Source organism: Rhopalosiphum padi, chromosome 2, assembly GCF_020882245.1.
Source record: "Rhopalosiphum padi isolate XX-2018 chromosome 2, ASM2088224v1, whole genome shotgun sequence".
Lineage (NCBI taxonomy): Eukaryota > Metazoa > Arthropoda > Insecta > Hemiptera > Aphididae > Rhopalosiphum > Rhopalosiphum padi.
Window position 1 is genome coordinate 45,875,918 of NC_083598.1, and position 27,378 is coordinate 45,903,295.

The 27,378-nt window shown below is 29.4% G+C and overlaps 1 protein-coding gene across 1 annotated transcript; it reads left to right on the plus strand.

Annotated features, from left to right (window-relative positions):
- Positions 1-1,701: 1,701 nt before the first annotated feature.
- On the plus strand, positions 1,702-24,396 carry LOC132921838 (probable peptidoglycan muropeptide transporter SLC46). The gene is made up of 7 exons (XM_060985066.1): positions 1,702-2,367; positions 6,893-7,619; positions 16,755-16,856; positions 21,055-21,192; positions 21,267-21,350; positions 21,610-21,766; positions 23,580-24,396. Exons 1-7 carry the CDS (start codon positions 2,278-2,280, stop codon positions 23,710-23,712), a joined length of 1,431 nt encoding a protein of 476 aa, XP_060841049.1. The 5' UTR covers positions 1,702-2,277; the 3' UTR covers positions 23,713-24,396.
- Positions 24,397-27,378: the final 2,982 nt, after the last annotated feature.

Genomic DNA, 27,378 nt, shown 5'->3' on the forward strand with positions numbered 1-27,378 from the left:
AGATTATAAATCATACCGAATAGGTACCTGGCAATACATGATATAACACTACACCGCGCGTATAATACGAGCATAGAAAATGTACAACTCACTCATCCGTGATGCGTGTAAAAAGCGCAATAAAATCTATCAATCTGTATGAATATGTATAAATGCATTATGTATATTATATCGTGTGTACGCGCGGAGTATACTTAGAGTATATACCCATTTATTATAATTTACATATTCGCGTTTTGTCGAAAACGCTCTAAACATAATACTCGCACATATCTATCTCTGTGGCGTAGTACCTATGGCACAGAATATAACATTAAATTGTTTGGCTGGAGGAAAAAATTTAGCGAATAGCGAAATAATAAAAATGCATTAAATCCAATGCGTATTGGTATCGTAGTTATTCGTCATATCAGAACAAGCATAAAATACAACTCTATACCTTAAAAACATTACGCGGGCTACTCTCAAAAACGACGACGCCTGAAACAGATAGGTACTATATAATATATATATGTATGTATACTGTATAGTGAGCAATAACATGACGTTACTGTCAGTGAATGTTGTGTACTTTCATGTTTAATAATCATTGTGTGTATATATATCAGCCGCATATCTGTTATTGTAGGATCACGCACGATTATGATTTGAAAACACGGACATCAGCCTGCAGGGATCTGTGCAGTGGTAATAGATTTTCAATCGAGTCGGTCAGTTTTTGATTTTATATGAATGCGCAAAATTTGTGACGATTCGATGATGTCGGCGGATCGCATCGAATAAAAACACATTTCCCATATCGTCTGATGGAGGTAAAATTAAAAGGTCGACGAAATAATTGGTATACGTCGACCGTATAAAAAAAAAGGAGCGCTATATTATGTTACACTGGACACTGATCTCAGACTATAAATTCTGTTTTAGGCGCATCTGGTCCGCGCCCGGAGCAATGAATTTCGCGAACGACAAAATAATAAATGTGTTTATCTAACCAAATACCCACTATGTACGCGTATTATGGCAATCGTTTTATTATACGGACGACTCTAGAAAACGGCGATGTTTGCAACTCTGTAGAGTGACATCATGTCTACACATAGTAGTACCCAGTGAATGTTGTGTACGCGCATAATAATAATAATAATAGCAGCATAATGTATTATATATTATACGTTTCCTATATATATACACACAAGCTCACTGCAGGAGTACCTACCTACTGTGACCTAGAAAGAGCGGATTTCGCGTGTTCGTTCACGTCGTCGTCGTCGTTACTTCCTATTATCCGAAACTCGCATATAATATAACGACGGCGAACGGGAGAGGAGGGAACGATCCTATTCATAATGGGAACTTGTATATAATACGATATTATGGATAGAATTATATATATATATATATATTATATACATACCACTACTACCTATAACCACTGTCCGCCGTTATACTGCTATACAATATTATACATCATAATACCATACCATACCACCGTCTACTCGGTGTATACGTCCTATACGTCATAATACACTGGCGGAGAAAAAAAAAATTGGCCGTTCTTTGATTCCGGCGACACTTATTGGGCATAATACGGTCGTGTGGAATGAAGGAGAAAGCTGAACTCGACCTCGGACCGGTATGTTACTTAATCGCGGCAAAGTATTACGTACTGACGCATCAGCTATAGGTGGGTTATTACAGGTACTCCATACACGCGGCGTCGTTCGGTGTAGGTAAACGCAGTCGCACCGCCGCAGCCTGTCCAACGCTACACGTCGGACAACAATACCATAACATTTTTTTTTATAAAATTTATTCGGTACGGACGCGTTATGTAAATATTAAAAACAAAATTCGCTTTTTTTAAAAAATAGAAAACACTCCGACAGGGTCGTTTGTAAGCGTTTTTGACGTACGTTTTAAGAAATTAACATTTAAATATACCACTACTTTACTTATATCTACAACATAATAATACATATACACAAAGCGTCTTTTGTAATTCAAAATACCGGAAATACGATAAAATAGCTAAAGCTTTGGCGAGTTACAGAAAAAAAAAAGCAATCTTGAGAAATACTACCACGACACATTTGTCAATTACCTATTAAAATAAAATACAACAGTCGTTGTTAATTAATAATAAAGTTTTACCATACATGTGCTCGCGACGATTCTCTATCGATTCTTAATAATATGACATCAGTGTGTTTATATACTTGAAAGTGTTACAACTATTATAGACAGTTAAACATTTTTTTTTTTTTATTTCAAATAAAAATGTTCATAACAAAACCAAAATGGATCGAAAAGGTCACCGTGGAACCAATGCTGTTTTTGTATTTTGTAACATTGGCTATTTCAGCTTTGGTAAGTACTAAGTATTATAGTTTATAATGTTATAATATAGGTATGGATGAAATGTATAAAGATTTTCGCGATGATTTTGTCTTCGCAGAAATGAAAATAAATGTTAGTATGTATTTTAATTATTTTGATATTTATTGATTTACTAAACACGCTGAAGAATAGTCATTAAAATTTTAATTCTCAGCGCATATTTGTTATTATTCAAAGGTTCTATATTGCAATTTCATATCTTAGTAGGTATGTTGTTGTAAATTAATTAATTAACCACAATATAAGTTTAAAACGGCAACTTATACACGCAATACCTAAAATAAACCATTAGTTGAAAAAAAATAATAATAAATCATATTTTAATCAAATAATATATTAATTGTTATGTCCGTTTAATCAGAGATAGTGTAGGTACTATGGAAAATACAAATCACAATAGATACTATTGTAGTATTGTGCATAATATGACAGACATATGTGTTTCATTTAAAGTTTTAGGAGGTTTATTGTATATGTATAATGCTTTATAGAGGTAAAGCATAATTAAATAATAACTTATTATGTATAATAATATCATAAACTTTAAATTAATTCAGCAATCATACTTACTTCCGTTTCACTTTTTTACTACAAAGTACAAATTATTAAGCAGATAATATTATAAAAAAATTTAAAAGAGAAGTTTCCAAGTCATTGAACATTTTATGTGCCAAGGATAAAATATTAGTCCTAAATATTGGGACCTAATGTATAGGATAAATCTAATACTTAGTGCAGTATAAGTATTTAAATATTTAATATGCTCAGACAATTTCACAAAATAGTATTAAATGTCCATGGATCAATATAAATTATTCTAATTTTCACATTATCAGGTATGAGAGCTATATTTTATAATCCTAGTAATTCTGTTAGTGGATTTAAAACATAATTTTTGGTAATTCATAAATTATCCATTCGGGATAACTGTATTTATAGACATCGAGATTTTCAGAAAAACCGTCGGCTTTACATTTTACCGTAAAAAAAGTGATAATGATTTGAAAAAGAGAAGTTACAATATGATGGTATAATCTGAGTGTTTAAAAATAAATAATTTTATTTTTTTATTTAACGTAGCTCTTATTATTTCTCTCGGTTATAATATTTTAATACGTTGTTGATGAAAATCGACTATAATTTCAGATTTGGGTAACGCAGTTAAATTAATTCGACTGCTGACCACATTTTAACGCGCGCGCATTAATAAACACGGACACACGCCGGTAATATAATTATGTTATTATTTATTACCGTCTTCTACCCGAAGTGCAGAAATAGTATCCCTGCAGCGTCACACTTATTCCGTCGTCAAGATAAAATTAAAAGTACACAAAACGAATATTATATTAAGTTAAAAGTGGAATACCGGTAATCATCCGATTTTTTTTTTTTTTTTTTGCTCGACGATTTAATTTAAAAACAAATTAAGTGTATAAATAAACGCGAAAAATCAATAAAAAAATATTAAAAATTCCCACGCACGTGACACGTAGTGTGATGAGAGCGAAAAATGTTTCACTCGCCGCCGACGCGACAGAGGAAGGGTAGAGAGCTCGCTTTACGCGGTATTTATATTTCCCTTTTTCGGTTGTTCAAACACAAATTCTACGAGGGTATTATTCGTGCAATATAAAAAATACTCCGGCGGAGTCGCGCAGGTCTCTACATAACGGTGTTTACGGTTCGGCGTTCGACGAGCCCGTTCTCGGAAGGTGCTCGGTGGGGATGGGTAATCAAAAAATGATAGATCGAAAACCGAACGAAAACGGCGCCGTATGTTTTGCAGATTAACAGAATACAAATGACGTACGCAATATTATAATAATGTAGCTGCTGCAACGTTCGTAAACTGTTTTTTAATCGGCCGTTAATGCGGTACATAATATACGTATATATACTTATATACACACGAAAGCTTTCGACTGGCGGACGCCGGTCGTGCACCCCCCGACTGCTGGCTAATTTTACGGGGAGGGTCGCTCGTCGGCCACCGCTCACCGCAGTATCGATGAGGCGGAGGCGTTTAAATCGACGGAGGAACGGTTTATTTATTTATTTATTTTTTTTTCGCGTATAGGATTTCGCGGTACTTTCGAAATCGTTATTTTTGACGTGAACCATCACGCGCGCAATACAACTATTTCTGAACTCTCGTTATGGCTATATCAATATTATAATGTAATAATAATAATATATATATACACACCATACGCGCCGCGATGTCACCACCTGCGGGGCTTTGATTTCGTCTCAGAAAACGGGCGGTGACGGGCGAATCGCGTATTATAAAAATTATTATTGCCCTCCGTCATATGATGTGATATATAATAGCTGCAGCGCAAAACCGACTAAGATATCGTAACGCACTAACGCGGGGGAACAAAATTCGTAGGTACGGTTATTTTATTTTGTCTCGGGAGGACACGATAGACCGCGACATTATCGGTCGTTTCGGTATTTCAAGTGGCGCACGACCTAAAAATTTATTTACGTGTTCACTGGTTCGCGCTTAGTTTCGGTTAATACCAGTGTGAATTCGTGCGATTGTGTTTATATAGTTATAAGCATGTAATATTTTTATGATAACCGCCCGCCTGCGTCTTGTGAGACATAATATGGTATTTATCTCGTATTCGAGTATAGGCCGGAGATGAAATCGTCGGCGCTGACTTAAAAGTAAGTGTAAAATTAAAACAAATCGTTTTCCGTTTTAATAATAAAAAATATTACGGTTTGGGGAAGAGCCATAACTGGGGCGTATTTGAAATTAACCATAGTAATTAGTTATTTGGATGTGGGCATCATGCATGCCCAAGTTGGATTAGAAATATAATTTGAAGTTTGGGTGATGATAACTTGCAGTCATCCTATGTATTACGCGTTTGTTAGACGGGAAAACCGATTCAAGTTCTCACGAACAACGTCCAGTTCATAAAAAAAAAAACAAGTATGATGCAGTCATCAAATCACAGACATTATACGACGCAGACGTTCAATTTTTTTTTAATTCGTGAACACTATTGAATCGTGCGTCGGTTATTATAATACCAGTATTTTCGCTCCCCGATCGCAGATTTGAATAACTGTACAATATACTACACATATTTTCACTGCAGACGAGTCAGATCGTTCGCATTACATACGTTATGTATCTGTTGGTTTTCATCACTAGCTCTATATGGTTATAGGTTTTTAAAAAGGCATTAAAGGTCTATACGAGCCGAATCGCGTAGATTATCGTTCATAAATTCTTTAGGTTAAACCCTAAACACGAGCATTGCTGTTTACCTAATAGTACACCGCTAAGTAGTGCAACCGGGATTTATTCAACGGGCCGGGTTCCACGGCAAAAGATGTTATTCTATGATAATATTAATATTCTAATGCGATACTAATAATATAAACAGTTTATATACCATAACCCAGGGAGGGTAATTCCACGAACTCGATTATCAATTTTGGCATGTCATGTTAAATGCTGGGTGCCTTGGTAACACAGACATTTACTTCAAAGTCAAAGGATTCAATATATTGTGGCATTTTATTTTGTATATTATTATAATAACGCGTATTTTGAGATTTTCTATATACATGACGTATATTATTTTTGCATAATTACGCGCTATCATTTTTTTTTTTTAATTTGATGACCATTTAAATTGTTTTAATGCAAATAGGTACTATTTTTTAGAGGTCAATAAAAAACGAACTTTGTTGGTAAAATTTTAAAATACTGTCTACAGCAAAGATGAGCAACTCAAAGTTAGTATAGAGAGTCGACTTTTAGAACTTTAAAATCTAGCAGCCAGATTGAAAAAAAGTCAATAAAACTTAAAATTCACGGTGAATATTTAATGTTAAAAAAACGTAAAAAAATAAAATACAGATAAACGCTAAATTTTTATAAAGTAATTTGATAACGTTGCGCGGTCCTGACAAAAAAGATACACGTCTATCTCCGGTTTACGGCATTAGAAAATAATATACAATCGAAATTTATACGGTTAAACGATTACAAATAAGATGGTGCGAATAATCCGGTCTATCCGCTATAGTGCCATCGATTCGATTCGAACGCGTGAACGAAACAATATAATATTGCGAGTTTGAAATCAAAAGTATTAGGACGAGATTAGGTTTTGTTCGTAAATTAAAACAATATTATAATGCGAATAATAAGTGAAACTCCCGTAACATCTTGAACACCCCCCAATAGCGGACGATTTTTCGGAGACGGGGAAATTTTCGTCACTTGTCAATGTAAAAACCTCCGAATAGCGGACGCCTAAAAAAAGAAAAAATCAAGAATAACGGAAATTTTTACGTAAAACCAGTGTTTGACAAAATCGATTTTCTTTTCCTAGTATAACTCAAAAACGAATAGCCGTAGATAATTGAAATTTTCGCAAAACATATTATTTTTTTTTTTTATGTTCATACTCGTGTTATGCATTATTGTCTAACGGACGAGCGGTCGCGGTCTCGGTTGCAGGTGGGCACGAACTTGATACTGCGAAAGGGGTGCGACGTGACGGCCACCGTACAGCCGGCCAACCTGAGGGACAAGTGCCTGAACGAGAGCTACGCGCAGGAGCTGGTGGCCAAGATACAGACGTGGAAGCTGACCATCCAGTACTCGGTGCCGCTGGTGTTCATACTGTTCGCGGGCCCGTGGAGCGACACGCACGGCCGCCGCCGCCGGCCGCTCATGTTCATACCGATCGCCGGCCAGCTGCTGACGGACGCGTTCAACGTGCTCAACGTGTACAACTGGCACTGGTCGCCCGCCGTGGCCGCCGTGTCCGAGTGCCTGGTGCCCGCGATCACCGGGTCGCGGATATGCTGCGTGGTGGGCGTCGCGTCCTACGTGGCCGACATCACGCGCGTCCAGGACCGGACCAAGCGGATCGGCATGCTCATGTCGCTGTACTTCATCGCCACGCCGGTGGGCGCGTGCACGGCCGGCTTCCTCAACGTCAACATCGGCTTCTACGGCACGTTCGGCGCGTGCATAGCGATGAACGTCGCCGCGCTGGCGCTGGGCATGGCGCTGGTCAAGGACACGTCCGTGCCGTACGACAAGGGCGCGTCCATCTGGCAGACGGTCAACCCGAAGGTGATCGCCGACTCGGTGCGCGTGCTGGTCAAGAAACGGCCCAGCCGGTCGCTGCTCATCTACATGACCATCGTGTCGCCGCTCACCATCGGACCCATGCAAGGTGCGTACATGTATACATATATTAGGTATAATAGCATCGTATGTCTTACGATAAACACCATATACGTTATTGGGCTTAAGTTTTTAAACGGTTTATCATCGTCTATAATTAACTTCAGAGTGAAGTACAGCGAAATTTAAGAAATACCACTCTTTTTTACGTTCCTTCGTACACGTATAATTACTTGACGGTTCAAAAGACTAATGTCTCTTGCCAATATTGAAACTTCCCGGCTTTTGTTAATATTTTTACCGATTTCAACGTATATATTATTTCATAATTTTTAAACTATTTTCATTGTATGTATTTTTTTTTAACTATAATCTAATTGTAATATCTGTATAATATATTTAATTTTTACTTTTCATTATTTTTAATCAAGTAAGTACCTATGGTAATTGAAATAAAAAAAGTCTGCATTTTTACAACTTCAAGAATTTTTTGTTAAATAGGAAAATGATAAAAATGTAACTCAGTTGTAATGAGTAGGTGGGTAATTAAGCTAGCTTTAACATAAAATATTAATGAGAGAGATCCGATATCACACCCAAGCGGTATAACGATTTGAATCCACAAAAACAGTCCCAAACTTTCTATTTTTTTAAACTTTTATCCAAAACTATTGTAGCTAAAAAGTTGGTTGATAGCTCATAAAAAAGGGATTACCAAGTAAATACAAAATGTGAGATTAAAACTTTTCCAAAAAAAATTATTTAAATATTCACAGTTATAAAAAAAATAGTTATTTTTTGCTAGATTTTCATTTAGCATGGTAGATTACCGAAACTGGATAACGGATTTTTTTTATTTGGAGTCCTGTTAGTTTCACATTGGCTAGGAGAAGTACTGTGAAGATTTTCAGAACTTTAACTTCAATCGTTAAAGCTGTAAAGCTGAAAAACATAAAAACGCCTTATAAAATGTGTTTTAACTTTTTTTGAAGCTCTGTAGTGAATTAATTATAAAAGATAAAGTTCTTAAAATCTTCACTGTACTTCTCATAGCCAATGTGAATCCAACAAGACCCCAAATAACAAAATCCGCTCTCCAGTTTCAGAGATCTATCTCGTTAAATGAAAATGAAAATAAAATACATTATACATACATATTGCATACGATTAATACATTTCTAAAAATTGAAAATCAAGAAAGTTTACATGCCGTTCTCTGACTTGGCAAGCGTTTTTTCTTTCAAAAAAGCTATTCCCCGTAAATAATGTAATAAATAAATATTGTGGAATGGAGAAGTAAGCGTGCGGGGAGTGGTCGGTCGACATACATCAGTTGTATACGAATTGAGTAAGACTTACGTTAAGATCTAAAAACATGAACGATAAAATATATTTTTTTAAATATCGGTCGAAAATAATACGAATTCATAATTTCATAATTACATTCAAGGTTTACAGACAACAGACGATTGTAATACGTGTTAGAAATGATTGTTTCGTCTTGACACTTATTTTATACTTAACTTATTTTTCATCAACTCTTGCATTAAATAATAAAACTTATGAATACCTAGTAGTTTGTTATTAATTATCAATTTCAATACTTCCTGTTTGCTATTTATAATATTATATTGTACACATTCGGCGAAGAAGGAAAAACAGTATTTACAGTTTAATGACGGTTATAGACGTTACAGTCACAAACTCGATTATAATGTGTATAGGTTTATAAAATAAAATATTGTTGATGATATAGTAGGTAGATGTTGAGCAATTAAATCGGTCTGAGTGAAACAATTCCGTGTTATAAGCTATTTTTATAACTGATAAAGTAATAATTTTCCAACAAGATCACATTACGTCTGTGTAACTGTGCGAAGGAACTATTCAACCGTGGAATGAAGGGCGAACGTTAGACAATAACAGGTGCTAATGATATTATCATTTCAATTGCTATTGCGATCATAAGCCAATAAACATACCAATATAATATGTTTATATAATTATAAATGTACTAAATGTGCATATAAATAATCATGATTCATAATTATGATTTATAAATTACTAACTTCATTTCTTTTAATTTTAAGTTTACATTTCTGACTAATTATTGAGCTATTTTAGTGAACGCAGTCGATAAAATTAAAGTGCAATTTGATATTACACAAAAAAACTACTGATCCCAATAATGGAAATTTTATTAAAAATAAATTTTTTAAATAATTTCATTGCACTTGTTTGCGACAAAATTTAATGCTATCCTAAAATTATGTACTACGGCATTTTTATGATAAATAGATTTACCGAGCACAACCAAAATTATGCTAAAAATGTGTTATACGAATATCATTTCGTATAATATCATTTTGCTCACTATTTTTTAGTGGTTTTAAATCATCATTAAAACCTGATCAGTTATAAATGTTATAATCTAAAAACATATTAATTGCGAGGTTCACTCAGTACGAATAACATAATATGGTAGACTATTCATTTTTGTCCACTCCGTATATTTGGACTAAAAATATAAAAATAAGTGTGAAACAGATTTAAAAAAAATTATTATAAAACGATATACAAAATCAACCAGTATATTAACTAAATGTCTAAATATATAGGATTATATGATACTTATACCCTATAGTATCGTATTGCTTTTACCGGTTACTTAATTAAACACATATTATTTAAATATTATTGAACTGTTGTAAATTGTTGCAAGTACACGATACTTTATATGTGAGAGAGTGAGAGAATAAGAACTGATAACTAATTGATTTATATAGACCATATCGAGTCAATGAACATTAAAATTATATAATTGTTTATAAACATCAATAAATATAACTAATGTGAAAACAAATCGTTAACGCGTTCACGACCACATATTATAATATACGATATATATATATATATATATATATATATTATATCACATATACCACAATATCCTTATAAATACGTAAGTGCGTAACAAAATATCTTATTTGAATCCTTTGTAGTTACCTTAAAATTTATGTTTACTATACTTTGTGTTGTTTTACTGTGTAAACATGATAATATATTATTTTATATTAACATGTACGCGAGTTAAGAAATTCACAAAATCGAATTATTATTGAGTACCTAAATTATATTTTCACATGGGTAAAGTATAATTAATTGAAGTTGTTGATGTATAGTTTTTTGTTACTTTGAAGTATTTTGGCATGACCAAGACACTTAATAAATTAGTGAAATTAAAATGTTACGTTTTTTTTTTTTAATCTAATTAGTATTTTATTTATTGGTGTGTATTTAAATTGCTATGAAAAATTGTGGTGAAAAGTATAACGAGGTATTTTGAATTCAGTGAGAAATTAATTTTTATTTGAAATTTATTGAGTTGAAGTGATAAATTTTACGATGTTTAAATATTATTTAATGCCCACGAGTATCAGTATAATATTTTATATATCATTCTATAATTACCAAGTTCGTATATTTATATATAATATATGTATATATTATGCATGTATGCATGTATGTATATATTATGCATGTGTGTATGTATGTATGTTTATGTAATGCGACATGGCGTATGCTTGTTGTGTAGGTAAATAAATACATGAATTTGGATCTCTGTGAGGCGCCTATACATCTGTTTAGTTCATGAAATAGCTCACATTTTGAACGAAACACAAAATGCGCTCTTGAAAAATGTCTCCCAAAAGATGTGAGCTTAATCTTTCATTTCGAAATACTTTGAATAATAAAAAAAAAAAAAATTGAAATTCCGACGATTTTGCTTATAATGTTGCCGCGATTGTATTTGAAAAATGTACGTTTTCTTACTGTATAAAACGGAGATAATAATAATATGCAATTCTACAAATCTACGCCTCGACAAATATCTGAATTCTAATTATATAAACGGCACAAACGTTTTTCTATATTTTTATTAATTCTTTCAAAACACAGTTATTGTAATATTATTATTATTCCGAGGGGTAACGCGGGACGTGTTCAACTACGTATAGTATTAATTTCGTGGACACTATTTTAGTAAATATTTCACGCGCGAGTGCCCAATGTCTATAAGACAATCGCCGATACAAAATATACTCGTATAATATATTTAAGAAGTATGTATAGTAGAAGTATGCCGAGAAAATAATGTTAAACTTTATTATTATACGCGTAGGAGGAACAAATACCTCCATAATTTTTTTTTTTTTGAACACGTTATAAAATAACCGTGCAATAGCAGTAGTAGCTTCGGCAGTGTCGTTTATGAAATCTTAACGTTGTTGTTCTTAGTGAATATTGTTTGTGTAACGCAATATATTTTATAGTCGGTGCACATTTAGTTTATTGATTAGGTACCTACAACAGTCGCCGTTCACCATGCCGCCGCATACAAACAATACTAAAATAATAATAATATTATTGTTCCCGTTTCCCGGTTAAAAACACAATTTTTGCAATCCGAAGGCAAGGCAAAGACTAGTGTCATTACCCCGCCTCGCGACAAGCGGTTCGTACCGATCAAATATTTCAACCCGCGTCGAAATAATATTTTTTAAACGAAACTCTATACGGTATAATACCGGTCCGCATGTTAAGTATTAGATGCAGTATACTGTTGTTATAATCATGATACGAACGTTTAAATTGGTCGTACACGCTCTGCTATACAATTCGCGGGCCGTGTACCGATGCCGAGAAAAAATATAATAATATCATCCTACGCGGAAACAACGAAATCAATTAATGAGTATTGTTTTATTTTTTATATTGTGTTGTTCTACCATACGCGCTTGTAGAATTTTATCTGAACATAAAAACACGGGCATGCACTTAATGGGGAACGCTGCATGCATAATTATCCGCGGGTCAATTAAAAATTCGACAGAATAATAATACATAACAATTTATAAATAGTATGGCTATATAATAGCTTGCCCGTATTAATGACGTATTCGACTCCGTAAAATAGGTCGACAATATTACAAAACATACATTTAGTACATTTTGGTCTCGAACTTTTAAATAAATTTCGATCAATTGTTAGTAATATTAGGTATAAATGTTAAAACATTCTCGAGGACGTGCATAGGTATAATATTAATTTTAATGGATTTCAATAAATAATAACAACAAATAAATTATTATTCTACGAAATTATGTTTGTACGTGAAAATTTGAAATACTTATTACTTTTACCGATTGTCTGCAAGCTAATACTCTTCTAAGGGTTATAAGTTTATAACAGTCGTGTAGTTTGATACACACGCAATATATAGTATTGTTTACGATTATATACTCCTAACTGTTTTGATCATATGTAGAGTTATATATATATATATACTATTAAGTGTAGAACCATGGTATGGTTTAAATTTATATCGAAGGAATTATAGGTCTGTAACGAAATTAATTAACATTTTCCTTGAACGAAACATCAAAGTGATTTTCGTGATTCTTAATTAACACGAAACGTTGTTTGACAAAATTGAAAATAGTATTACAAACGAATATAAATTTAAATAGTATATAGGTATATTATGTATTTTCATATTTTAAATTATAAATAATAATTTCTAGGATAAAATATATTTTAAGATTCAATTTAATTTTCTATTACTAGAGGATTGAGCTATCGGACTGACAATAATATTATCTGCTTTAAAATTCGATCGATTTTCTTACACTCAAATGCGATACTTAATATAAGCCGATAATTACACTGACCTTCTCACTTATTGTCATTTGTCAGTGTGGCACAAGCCTATAAGTACTTATAACTTTGTATCATGGATATACGCGATATGAGAGGTGTTAGGCATAAACGAGTATTACAATATAACATTATTTATAGTAACTTGCAGTAATAAGAATACGTATATTATCTGTAGTGATAAATTTATATACCCGAGAAGTAATAAAAAACTACTATTTTTATTTTTTTTTTACTTCGCTTCTAGAATAAAGCTATATTATCGGTATTATCTCTTCATTATTTTACATCATAGTAATTACATCTATTTGAATTGTTTCTAGCAAATCATCGTGGTTTTAAACTCTATTATAACGAATTTATAGATTTGGCTTCTGAAAAATATATTATACTAAGCCCACATAGACGTGACAGACGGCAATTTTAATCGCAATTACACGGGTAATTAAAACAGATGAATTGGACAATACATAGTTTATCTGCATTTCGTTGTAATACGTCATGGGCACGCCAAATTAAAAAAAAACTGCTCTATGCTCAATGATAAAACATATGTATAACATAATATATTATATAACATAATGTAGTATAGGCGCCTATCGCCCATTCCGTATAGCCTAAAGCTACTACGGAAAGACTAAAATATACGATATTATTAAACTGTTGCTAGTTTGGTAATAATAATACTTGAGATTAACCAATTACTACAATGGATAAATGTGATAGATAAAGTCATTTACCCGTGGCATAGGATTGTTCCGAACAGACATAATACATTATATGTATTCGAATTATACAACGCCACACAAATCGTATTGCGCTGTATAGACGCACTTTACAGTCACAATTGAAAAGTTATTGTCGGTCTAGGTTTTAACAGTTACTCTGAAATAACTAAAATCTATACATATATTATAATATATACTAGTGATGATAACAAAACCACTGATATTAATAATATTTTGCTGAAACCCCTATTTACAGTCTGTTTTCACATAATATAATATATTCTTCTCGAGAACTCAAGCACGGCATTTCATATTTACCTATATGGGAAATACCACAGCCATTTAGTGTATCAAGAAAATGTTTCTTCTCTCGAAAATACATTCCAACTTAATCTGTAAGTCAACCTAAACATCACTTGTCTATTCAGGACTGTATAAGTATACTTAGTATTACTTACTAGTGCTTGACCCTTAATAAGAGATAATAAAGGTCAATACATTTTGCTTAAATTATAACATAATGTTTTACTTGTAAGTGATGATATATATTTTTTAATTAGGTAATTATTATATTTTTCAAAATTGTAATGATTAAAATTGCTTGTTTGGAAATAATAGTTTACAATCATAAAAAATATTCACAAAAATGCAGTTTACGATAAAAAATAAATAAATCGTAACCATAATTTTTTATTAATTGTTCGACTACAAAACAAACGTACCTACTATTATTTGTATAATCGATATATTAATTGAATATTTATTGCGTGTCAAAATATGGTGAGCAGTTATCTTGTGTAAAAAAAAAAAAAAAAGTAATAAATAATATCTGCTACAGTATCCATAGGTTAGGTTAGGTTATGTCTATACTCTAAACTCTACACAATGATTCATTATTAATAACCTGCATGAAATTCTAAGATATGTATTTTATTCAAACATACGACATAACTAAACGTGTAATTCTTACCCTATATTTTATTCTGACGTTTTTTGTTATTTTTTATATATTATTTTACTTTATAACCAATATTACGTACAACAGTAACCGTATATAGAGTCACTCAGCTTTTTACTTCTAAATTATTATAATACATAGAAACTAACTTAACTTAAAGGCTTTACTAATTTATTGTAACAGAGTGTAATATAAATAATTGACAACTGTAATTAATGAACTATAAAATAACATTTATTCTTATAAAAATTGTTTCAAAATATAATTATACATAATAAAATCAACAATACCTAATCATAATATGTATTTAATATTTAATAATAATATTATAATTATAATTATATTTAATATTTTAAATATTTTTCTAAAATAACGACAAGACAATTTCAGAAAAGTTAAATTTTTATAATGGATGTTTAAGTTTAAATAAACTTGAAATAAAATATTTAGTAGCCATAAGTATAAAATATTAAGATTGACACTTTAGGTGCACCTATGAACGTAAAGTTCAAGTAAATGTAAAATTTCAATAAGGAAATGGTCTTAATGTAAAGTACATTTATCAAATATTTTTGAAAGTTTGTGAACTTTTATATATAATATATTAGTTAAATATTGAAACTATGTAAATCAATAATTTTAAAACTCAAGTTAATTCAATGTATTTAATTGGTATACATTTACACATCGATGTTGTAGATTATTTATTATAAATATACTTAATTCAGTTATACAGTATACGTATAAATGTATAATTAATATTCTATACAGTATACACCTATACCAAATATATATTATAGTTTATACGTATAAAAGTGTAGTATTTTTATTCTCTAGCTTATTGTCTATTTAAGGTAAGTGGTATGTATTTGTATGTTCAGAGCACTTTTCAGCAGGGAGATTTTAAATGTTTAAGGAGGAATATCTTCTACAACACCATTTATTTTTCCATGTACCACAACATTATAATAATTTTCAAAAAAGGGTTTGTATGAGAATGTAATTTCAGAATTATTATAATTTTGTGGTACACAGAAAAAATACGAGTAAATGGTGTTGAAGAAGATTTTCCTCATTACACATTTAAAATCTCCCTGCTAAAAAGTGCTGTGAACATACAAATACATACTACTTAGATGTACGTTTTTTTATATTTTGGTATTTTACTAAACTAACTATACAAAAAATATTGTGTGGCACGTGTGCATTTAATTGGATAATCATTGATATTTTGTAAATACTAAATATTATTAAAATATTAAATGTGTATGGGGTTTTTTTTTAATTAATTAATAAATCTAGGCAGTTTAATAATTTATTTATTAGTTACATTTCTTTTTTTAAATTATATCAATTTAACTTACAAATGATATGTAACTCACGCAAATTAACATGTATACTTAACTTAAACATTATTTAATAATATATTTCCTTATAAATGTTTTATTTTCTATCTACAGAATTCATAAAAATGTCTTCAGATTATATACCTTTATATTTTATATGATGCATTGTATTTTTCCAATTTAAAATATAAAATTCTAAAAACCAAAATAATTGTAACTTAAAATCTCGATTTTATATTACCAGACAAATGTCAATAAACTATAATTAAATTTGTACTTCATAATTTGTTATTTAACAAAGTCTATTGTGTAAATAAATATTGTTATGCTAATATACAATAGAAAACTAAACTAAAGTGTTTAATTGTATTTGATACCTTAAATATATAACTACTATGAATAAATAAGTGATATTTTAAATAATTTTTTTCAGGTGAATACTCCATACTTTATCTTTTTGTCAGATATAAATTTGGATGGAACGAAATCGATTACAGCCTCTACGCCGCATACAAAATGACTGGGATACTTATAGGTAATACTTTTTAAACAGAATAAAATTAGATTAGATAAAGGTAATGTTGCATGTCGGTGTATATCCTATTGGAAATAAAAACTTATAGGATCATTTTTGTTCTTGCTAGTTCAATTACAATTATTAATTTTAGTATTAATTAAATTCGAAAGTTATTAAAAACTAATGCAAACAATCGAAAATCGAAATACCCACGTTGATTTGTACACTATATTGTATAATATACTGATTTCGTCATTAATATTGTTTTGGGTTTAAAAACAATATTTGTTCATGTGGAAATGACGTATTTAATGGTGGTATACGATATTTTCGATTTTCCACGTTATCTATAATACACGTACCTACAATCTACCCACTCGACTAAATAAATCAATTCGTAAAATGTATTTCCGGCTAAAACATACTTAGTTGGAAACTATTATTGACTTATTCATTAGACGGGTGTCTGTAAATATATATCACATGCCATAATAATAATATTACGTTTAGAGCTAACCTAAGTAATTTAACGAAATAACAATCGCCAATCACCAACGAAACGTTGAGTCATATGCATAATATTTTGGCTAAGATCTATTTGGTAGTTATGGTATCTGCATTATCTATGTTTCTTGGGTTCTCTTTGAAAGTTATTATTGTCACCAAATAATATATTATAATATACTGTTTTGGCTCAAGAATTAATTAACTCTTTTAGATTTTAGTAAAAGTAAATAATAAATTGAAAAGTACAAGACTTGGATGAACCATTTAGGTGGGTGTTTAAAAACGAAAGTAACTAAGTCATTGAATTTGATTAACGACAATGAACACAATTTAAAACTGGTTGCAATTATGATATTTATTATATACTTATATAACAGTTACATGATTATATTTCATCAATTTCTTTGCATTAAATCAAAAGTTATCAGAAGATTCGCAAAAATATATTATACATAGAACTTTTTGCAAATTGAAAAAAAAAATATTTCAGTATTAGCATTGTATTGTAAGTATATATTATAATACTTATATACATAGTTATATTTAAAATCATTATTTCATTATATATATATATATATATATAGCGATTCTAAATATTGTATAATTACCTACCTTTATGAATTAAGTATTATTTGTACCACAAATTACAACTTAATACCGTTATGACAATAATTATAATATGAGATATCACGAGGTCGAGCTCATTGAAAATATAATAGTATAGTCGACCATTTCAGATTTAGAGCGTGAACGCAGTCACATACCTATTTTGTTACATAATTTACATAATCGGTTTATTGTGTGTGTAAAAAATTGGGTTAATAATAATTTATATAAATTACTTTTCCATTTCCTTCGTATTTTCCTTCTCAAGACATACTAGAAGGCACTATGTATAGTGACATGGATTAGTTAATATTTAAAGGACGAACAAATTAGTATAGATTATTACCATAGTACAATAATATACATGTAATTGTGTAAACATATATTTATCGACTTATAAATCCAAACCAACATTAATAGCAGATGAAAGTAAACCGGCAAACTATAAAAAGTAAGACGAATGTACACGCATGTTATATAATATTTATATACTTATATTGGTAGGTACACGATATTCTTTCTCGGACTAAGGCATCATCGCGAGACTGTAAAAATGTATTATAATGACTAGAGGTCGGAATAATATTCTCTTAAAATAGCCAAAATAAGATGCTAATATTCTCCTAAAAATTTGATAATATTCTTCTAATATTCTTTAATAATTGTAGTTAAATATACAAAAAATATGTTTTTAAAGTAATATATTCTCCTAAATTCAAAATATGCTTTTATATTTTAAAAAAAAGGTAATTCTTGGTATAATTATATATATTAAATGAAATATATATATATAAATGTATAATATATTTTTAATTAAATAAACAATACATTATAATTTAGCTTTAAAAAATACTTTAACTTAACATTTTATTAACATGATAAAGTTATATAAATGATATATTTTATTTAAGACAATTCTCCTTTTTGGAAACAGTTAACAACTATATTCTGTTCCATGTGTTCTGGCGTCATTTTCGTACGACGATCTGTTAAAATGTTTTTATATGTACTGAACGAACGTTCAACATCAACTGAAGTCACAGGAGCATACTGCAAATCAGTTACCATAGTAGGTGAAAAATTATCTACAAATTGTATTTCATTATTTCCTTTCAACATTTTTGCTACGTTCTTTAAAATTGTGAGTCCCTGATTTTTTTGTTGAAGTTGTTCAATTTTTATTTTTATTTTTTCTCCATTTTCTCCAGGTATTTGTTGAAGTTTAACAATTGTACTTTCAATAAGATTTATCGAATCAACAAGAGTCACATTTGACTTTTCTAAATTTTTTATGGCTGTTATAAGCATAAGAAAATGGGTCTTAATAAATATTAATTCATTTTCTACAGTTTTTAATTCAAGAACTGATTTACATTTAAGTATAGACTGACTAGGAGATTTTTGTTTACTTAATTCTTCAATAACTTTTTTTAAACCTTGGAAATGATCACAGTTAAAAACAGCAGCTTCCAACCATGTTCCCCATCTTGTTAATACCGGTTCGGGGGGTAACGGAATATCAGGTAACAGTTCTTTATACACTTGAACATGGTACGGAGCTTTTAAAAATACTTTTTTTATGTTATTAATTAATGAATTTACGTCTGGATACATTTCTCTAACCTTTTCTGCTACCCTATTAAGCATATGAGCTGCGCATGTCACGTGAATTAAATTGGGATAAAATACTTTTAATGACTGTCCAGTTTTCACCATATATGGTGCAGCATCTGAGAGCATCAACAACACTTTTTCATCATTTCCGCCCAAGGGCCATAGTAATTTTAACCCATCATTCACAAATCGAGCCACTGTAGAATGGTTAGTTTTTTCTAGAACTTTACATGTTAAAAGAAAAGAACGAGTCGGATGATTTGACTTTAATATACCAACCAATAAATTTGCCACATAACGACCATTTATATCTGTCGTCTCATCAACCGCAATCCAAATGTTATTTTCCCCAATTTCATTTTTTATATTGGATAAAGTCTTATCATAACAATGTGGAAGATAATTTTTACGTAACAAACTTTCATCGGGTATATGTTTGCCAATATATTTTTCTAAAAATGCACGGAATTGTGGATTTTGTAGTTAATACCACGGTATATTAGCAGAAATAAAACTCAAACATAAGTCTTCATAGAATTCATTTACATTTTTTTTAGAAGTAGATTCCGATAAAAATAATTGTTTTGAAGTATTTAACTTACGGTTTAGAGCTTCTTGGTGTAAAGATGTGTGTACGTGTTGTGTAATCTGAGACTTTTTAATGCATGGTATGTGTTTGTTACACAGTTGACAAAAAAGAGTAGCACCATCAGTTGTAAAAATGACATTGTTTTTATTTAATGGTAGTATCCACTGTGCAATTAAATTTTTTAATTTACTTGATGGGATTTTCGGCATATTGAAAATAATTTAACAGGACAAATAAATTACACCCAGTATGACAATATTACGTATAGACGACGCGCGGCATTAAACCATAGACTGATGGGATATCAACTAAATGAACTACACTCGCGTATAATATTATGTTATACAATATGAACTTTGTATATCTATTCTATGAACTCGTTACTTAATGTCATAAACGAACGTTTGGAGCTATTTTTGAAGTGTTTTTTCCAATTCATTTTTAGCCTACGTGACTTATTGAGCGTCGTAATCATTATTCCATTTATAGTCATCTCAATAACAACAGACTAAACACTTATTTAATATTATATATAATTTTCGTCCTTACAACAAAAAATATCCAAATCCCAAAAGATTAATCGAAATATTCTCTAATATTCTTTATTATACGAAATATTCTTTCATCTTAAAATATTCTCAAATATGCAAAAAAAACTTTTGCCATTGAATTATATGATTCATAATTTTTATAGATTTCAAACCGAAATTTAACTGCATAGACTCAAAAAAAATATGCAAAAGAATATTATTCCGACCTCTAATAATGACACATAATTCATACGTATAACGTATATTATTAAATTAAAAATTTTAATTTATAATTTACTATTTATACGTCATTCAAAATAGTTAATGGCGAATATAATATAATATATGGTGTGTATTATTTTATTTACAGGTACTATCGTAGCTATATGGTTAATGAGCGTAAAACTGAAAATGCACGATGCAGCAATAGGATTTATCGGCAGTAGTTTCGATTTAATCGCTGCAGTATGCTATAGTTTTGTAACCCAACCTTGGCAGCTGTATGCAGGTTAGTATTCAATAAATATTTAATGATAAAAACCACGATTTGTATACGAATTCACGTGTAATTTAAAATTTCAGTACCAGTGATAGACATTTTTCACGGTGCAGCGTTTACGGTCAGCACTTCGATGGCGTCAAAACTCGTCGACAACAGTGAATTGGGTAAATGTCATTATTTTCGTAAATGTCGTCGATAAACTTAACGAATTTATAATTATTTATGAAGACAATTTGATCTATAAACCATTCGAAAGTATATAAAACTGTTTTTCAATCATTATTGAAAATGGAAAACCTCGTGGGCCAACGATAAACTGTCAAAGATAATAATATTTCGTTTAAATATAATTATTGTTCAAAATTATAATTTTAACATAAACACTTGTAAGGCGTACATAATTCTTATACGTTTTTTTTTTAGCGCAACTCAATTCAGTTCGCGGTATGCTGGAAACGCTCGCTCCAATTATTATTTATCCGTTATATAATCAATTATATAAGCTCACATTTGAAACACTACCGGGAGCTTTTTTCCTGTTGACTGCGGTTATTACTGTTCCAGTTGTCATACTATTCGGGTAAATACAATGTGATAATATTCTACGCAATTTTACAATATTATAATAATATATTCTGTAATACTCTGTATTATTATGAAATTGTGTTTTTCATGTACATATTGTTAAGGTATACTACACCACGGGATGTATACTTTTTCGTTTAGAATATAACATACAATGTATGAATTAAATTCATATCCCAGATCGTAACATGCAATGTAATTAATTTTTCTGAACTTACAATTTGCATACAAAAATAATGAACTGAGTAGTCGGTATATTACAATTACATACAAACTATATAATGCGGAGATGAATAGAAAAATCCTTAAAGATTTATTTTTATTCGAATACTGCGAAATCTAGAGTATATACTATTTATATACCCATGCTGAAGACATAATATTTGCACCGATTTCTCGTTAATATATATATAAATAACCCAATAATAACTGTTGGCATTACTCAAAAATATTTGAATTGCTTTTACTATCAAAACTGTGGTTTTCAATAAATCATAATTTAAACCTGAGTATTTTTTTTTATCAAATTACGTGATAGGTCATAGTGGTAAAATATTATTCACGAGGGTAGAAACTATAGGTAATCTATAAATTTTGAATTCGGTGGGAGGATAATATTGCAATAAAATTGTTTTACATTTGCTCAAAGTCTGTGCAACAATAATATATGAACGGTAGTGGGAATTTGCTCGACGAAATTAAGTGGTTTTAGTGGAAAGTATAGGTATAAGTTTTGCAGGACTGTCCACCTTTTAATTTGATTTTGATTGTTATTATGGTTGGCTGTTGGTCAATATTGATTTTATCTAAACGTGTGAGTTTATAAGGCTATAAAATACAAACAAAACGTTTGGTATTTTCCATGGCTTCTAATTTGATTCTGTAAGAACATTCAACTACTTATCCTGATATTGTATACTAGGTATATACTTGTACGTTACAGTCAGTATAACGGTACAATGTAATAAGCTATAATAAAGTAATAAAGTAATAAAGATAATACATAGATTTTATTTTAAAGAAGTCAACTTAGGTTAGGTTAGGTTAATCTTAAATAATCAGTACATATAAATAATAATTAAATAGATATCTATGGTTTTAAAAGAACAAATATGAAAAACAATAGAAAAAAACGGACATTAATCTAGTATAGTACCTAATTAATTAAATATAATTTAGCATTATATGACTATTTAATATTTTAATAGCTTATTATTATTATTTATTACTAACATTAGTACGATAGTTATTTTGTATTAATTTTACTATTACAATAATAATATACCTAATTAACTATAATTTCTAATTAGGCATACCTAGTTATAATTGTAAGATTTTTATGTAAACATATAATAACACAACGAAAAATTAAAACTACGTCTACTAAAAATTAAAATGTATATAATATAACAGAAGTTCTGTATTAATTTTATAGTATATCTAGGGGTATTATATATACGATATACCCGATTAATAAATTGTAAGTTTGAAGAATATTTTTTTTTATAGTCTTTGACCTTTGTTAAGTGTTTTCACTCTCGAATGCATTAAGTTCAACGTATAATGTTTGTGTTTTAAAATTGATAAACTGAGCTTTAAGAATTGTCACGGTGCTACAACCCTCCTTAATTTATTATAAGTAGTATTATACAGTATACATACGAAATATAATATTAAACTTTACTACTTAAGCCTACAATTATTGTGTTTCATGTTTTAACTGCTTATTATTTATTTATCGTTGAATGTTTGCAATTTAGACGGTATATTATAGAGGACGTAATAATATTACTTTGTATTATTTTCAGGTTGACATACAAAGCCGATCAAAAAGACAACATATTTAAAAATAACGAAGATGATAATGTAGCACAAAAAAATAAAGATGAATGCAATAACACTGTCAAAGAAGAATCGATTAAAACTATAGATACTGTTTGACACAATTGTCATGTAAACGACTATGATGGTAATAATATGGTAAATATTATGTACATCATATTATATTTTATTTTTTATTATGTTATAAACCTTCCTACCTATTATAATGAAGACATTATTAGACATACTTTTATTGCATTTATGTAAAACAGACAACAGTCACGGTAATACATTGTATACCATATTTATACCATAATTGCTTGTATAATGTAAAATGCAATGCTAATTAATACCAAATCGTTAATACTTATAAGTTAGTGTAAATAGTATAGAACTGTGTAGATAATTCAATTTATTAGGTATATTAATAAGATGTCTTGCTTGTTATAATTCCATCTATCTAATGGAATTCATAATTTTTGTTTTGTATACACTTTTTTATTTGAATAACTTAAAATCTAATGTACCTACAATAGAAATGTTTTGAAGATCCTAAAATAGTTTTTAAGTGTATTTAATGTATATAAATATATAATTATATTTTATAACTTGATATTATGTTAAAGTACCTATGTAATTTTAGATCATAGCCATACATAGGTACTTACAGCATGTTAATACAAGTTATTCACAACGTTTTTTTTTAACATAATAATCCCTCGATTCATCATTATATAATTTATGTTAAATGAAACTACTGTTTTTTTTATACGACCAAAATTAAATTGTTTTTATAAAAGTAAATTGTACTTTTAAAAGAATGTTTTTTTCTTGTCCTTTTGAGTAAATATTTCTATCTACCTTCACTTCATTAGTCTAGAAGACTGTTGACAATTATTCTGCTAATATTTTCATAATATTATAGTTTTTACATAATAAGTAACTTGTTGTTAAACATTTAAATATTCGGAAAAAAAAGAGAGAAAGTAAGTAAACGCTCTGTTTTCAAGCGTACCTCGTTATTGAAAAAGAAGTCACTATAATCTACGTGTTAAATTTGATTTTTATATTAAATCATTTAATACGAAAAACACAAATGTATAGGATGATTGCCATTGTATAGCACGAAAATGGGATGAAACTCGCGTGCTTTGGTATACGATGCTGTGTGATCAGGCTCGTATATAGAGGGGGCTAACATCGAGGAGAATTAATGGGACCAGTAGCTTTTAGTATGACCCTATCGCTTTATGCACTGAGGAATTTATTATTACTTATGTGGCTCTTATATTTTTCTTTGATTTGAAGTATTGGAGTTATATTGAAAATATCATTATTGTTTCTATTGGGCTCGAAGTCAACGAAAAATCGAGGTAGATGGTTCTTGGTTTAGCAGTGTGATAAATTAATATTTGATTACTTTCCTAACGGAATGGTCAATTTCTTTTAATGCTGAGCTAATTTAAAAAACAAGAGTCGACAGATGGATTCGTATTACTACTCTAAATGCATTGGTAGATTGTGGTTGATTTGCGTGAAAATCAGGATAGTTTTGATTTAAAAAATTAATTATACCATAGTAGTTTTATTTTAGTATTGTTTGGAGTTTAAGGTGGGTGAAAGTTGAGTTACAACTAAAATTGTCGTGGCAAATTAAATCTGAAAATTAATTTCTCAATTCAAAAATTGTATTACTCCCTTAATGGATATTGGTAGTGGCAAATATTTTTTTATTTGTGTATGTGTATGTGTGGAAGAGTGTTGTGACCCCTGACTTTGCGTATTGAAAATTTCATTATCATATTGTTTACATTATTAGAGGCGATCAGTAATGAACATAATAAACAAATATCAGAGTATTGATTTAGGGAGATAAAATATTGTATTTACTTGGAAGTGGTAGTGTTAAAGGTACAAGTTTTTTGGCGACGGCGGTAATGGCCGTTTATTGTTTTCAGATTGCAATTGAAAATTATTATTATTATTTTTCTTCGTAGAAGTTGTTTCGAATACTTGGTCGTTAGTAAGAAATCATGATGGGTGATACAGTTTTTTTTAATTTTGGAGTATTTTTAGCTGGCATAATGAATTTATCTTATTTGAGTCCAAAAGTCACCGTGCGTGACGATACTCTAGAAAATGTTAAATCTAGTAAAGTTTATAGATATTGTTTAGCTACGATTTATATTATATTTAAATTACTATTCTTTGGAAGGATAACAAAAAACTGCTGAGTCAATACCAAGTTCTTGCGCTGTCTTTAAAAAATGCGTAGATAGGTTAACACTTGATAAATTCTGTTAAAACTAGGTGCGTTGAACATTTCATAAGAGCAACAATAACGCGTGCGCACTGGAAGATTAATGTACGTGAACTGAAATATATTTTAGATTTAGAATAATTTACATTGCTATTAAAGTAATTTATTTTACTATCAGTCAAACTAAAACACTCATACGGCAGGATTTTTTCCGAAAACATTGTATTTACAATTTTCATAGTGTATATATATATATAATAAAATATAATAACATAATACGTTAAAAGTTTCAAGTACTTAGAATATTTTTAAATTCAACGAAATAACTAAATTGTTATTTTTTGTTTCAATATTTAATTTCTATACAAAAAAATTGTGTTTAAATATATTTTTAATGATAATATGAACTACTTTAACTTTTTACATTTTTAACCCCTTAAGTTTTAATATTGAACATTTTCTACAATTTTCTAAATTTTCGTGATTTTTGACAAATGTTGTTAAAATGCTTATTTAAAAAAAAATTATTCATCTATCTATCTATCTTTAATAATTTTAAATACTTGTGACGAAAAATTGTAAATAACCTTTTATTACATTCTCAAGATTGTTGACCGAGCAAATATTTTTATGAACATTTATAGGAAATTAAACAGGAAAAAAAATATTGAAAAAGTCTAATATCAGTAAATAGCTCAAAAAATTTCAAAATAAATGATGTTTAGATCAATTTAAACATTTAATGAAGATTTCAAGTATCTACGATTATTCGTTTCTAGTTAATATATTAAAATAACAAAATTAATTTTATAAAATACTGTTTTTGGGTAAAAGTTATCGTTTTTCCTTTAAATCATTGTAAAATCGTATTGAATCGTATTTGCATTAAATGCAATTCATTGTTTCACTTAAAATCTAAAATATATTGGTATGGAATAAATTATAATAGTTTATGAAATAAAAGATTAGTATCCAATCTTTTAAAAATCAAAATGATAAATAATATTTAATAAATAATTGAATTCACTATAAAACTTAAGTACTGAAAAAGATTCTATAAGAACACAATCAATATAATAAACTTAATATAGTCATAATATAATCTAAATTATTAATAGATATAATTATATATTAATACACAATTTTCCTAATTTAGGTAGGTATTCATAATTTTTATGTATGTACCTAAATAAAAATAATTATTTATACAACATGGGTACTTACTGATTTTCTATCTATAGGTCCAACAATTTTCGGATGTCATATTTTTATTCCGTTACTTTAAACAAATTAAACTTGTCTACGTTTATTTTTTCAGTTGATACGTAAATTATAAAAAAATATTTTACTAAAAATTATTATAGTTTATAAATATATCTCAAGTGAAATGAAATATAATAATATTATAAAATATTTAGATGTAATTGTAATTTTAATATTTTTCAATTATACTTATCATGTTGGGAAATAACAAAATTATTAATTATTAACTAGTATTGGTTCAAAAATATTCATTCTAGTAAATT

Excerpts from the sequence above, each read along its gene's own strand:
- LOC132921838 (XM_060985066.1), top strand. The coding sequence starts at position 2,278 with ATGTTCATAACAAAACCAAAATGGATCGAAAAGGTCACCGTGGAACCA. Across the intron at positions 2,368-6,892 it reads CATTGGCTATTTCAGCTTTG|GTGGGCACGAACTTGATACT; the intron begins GTAAGTACTAAG and ends TCTCGGTTGCAG. Across the intron at positions 21,193-21,266 it reads ACCTTGGCAGCTGTATGCAG|TACCAGTGATAGACATTTTT; the intron begins GTTAGTATTCAA and ends TTAAAATTTCAG.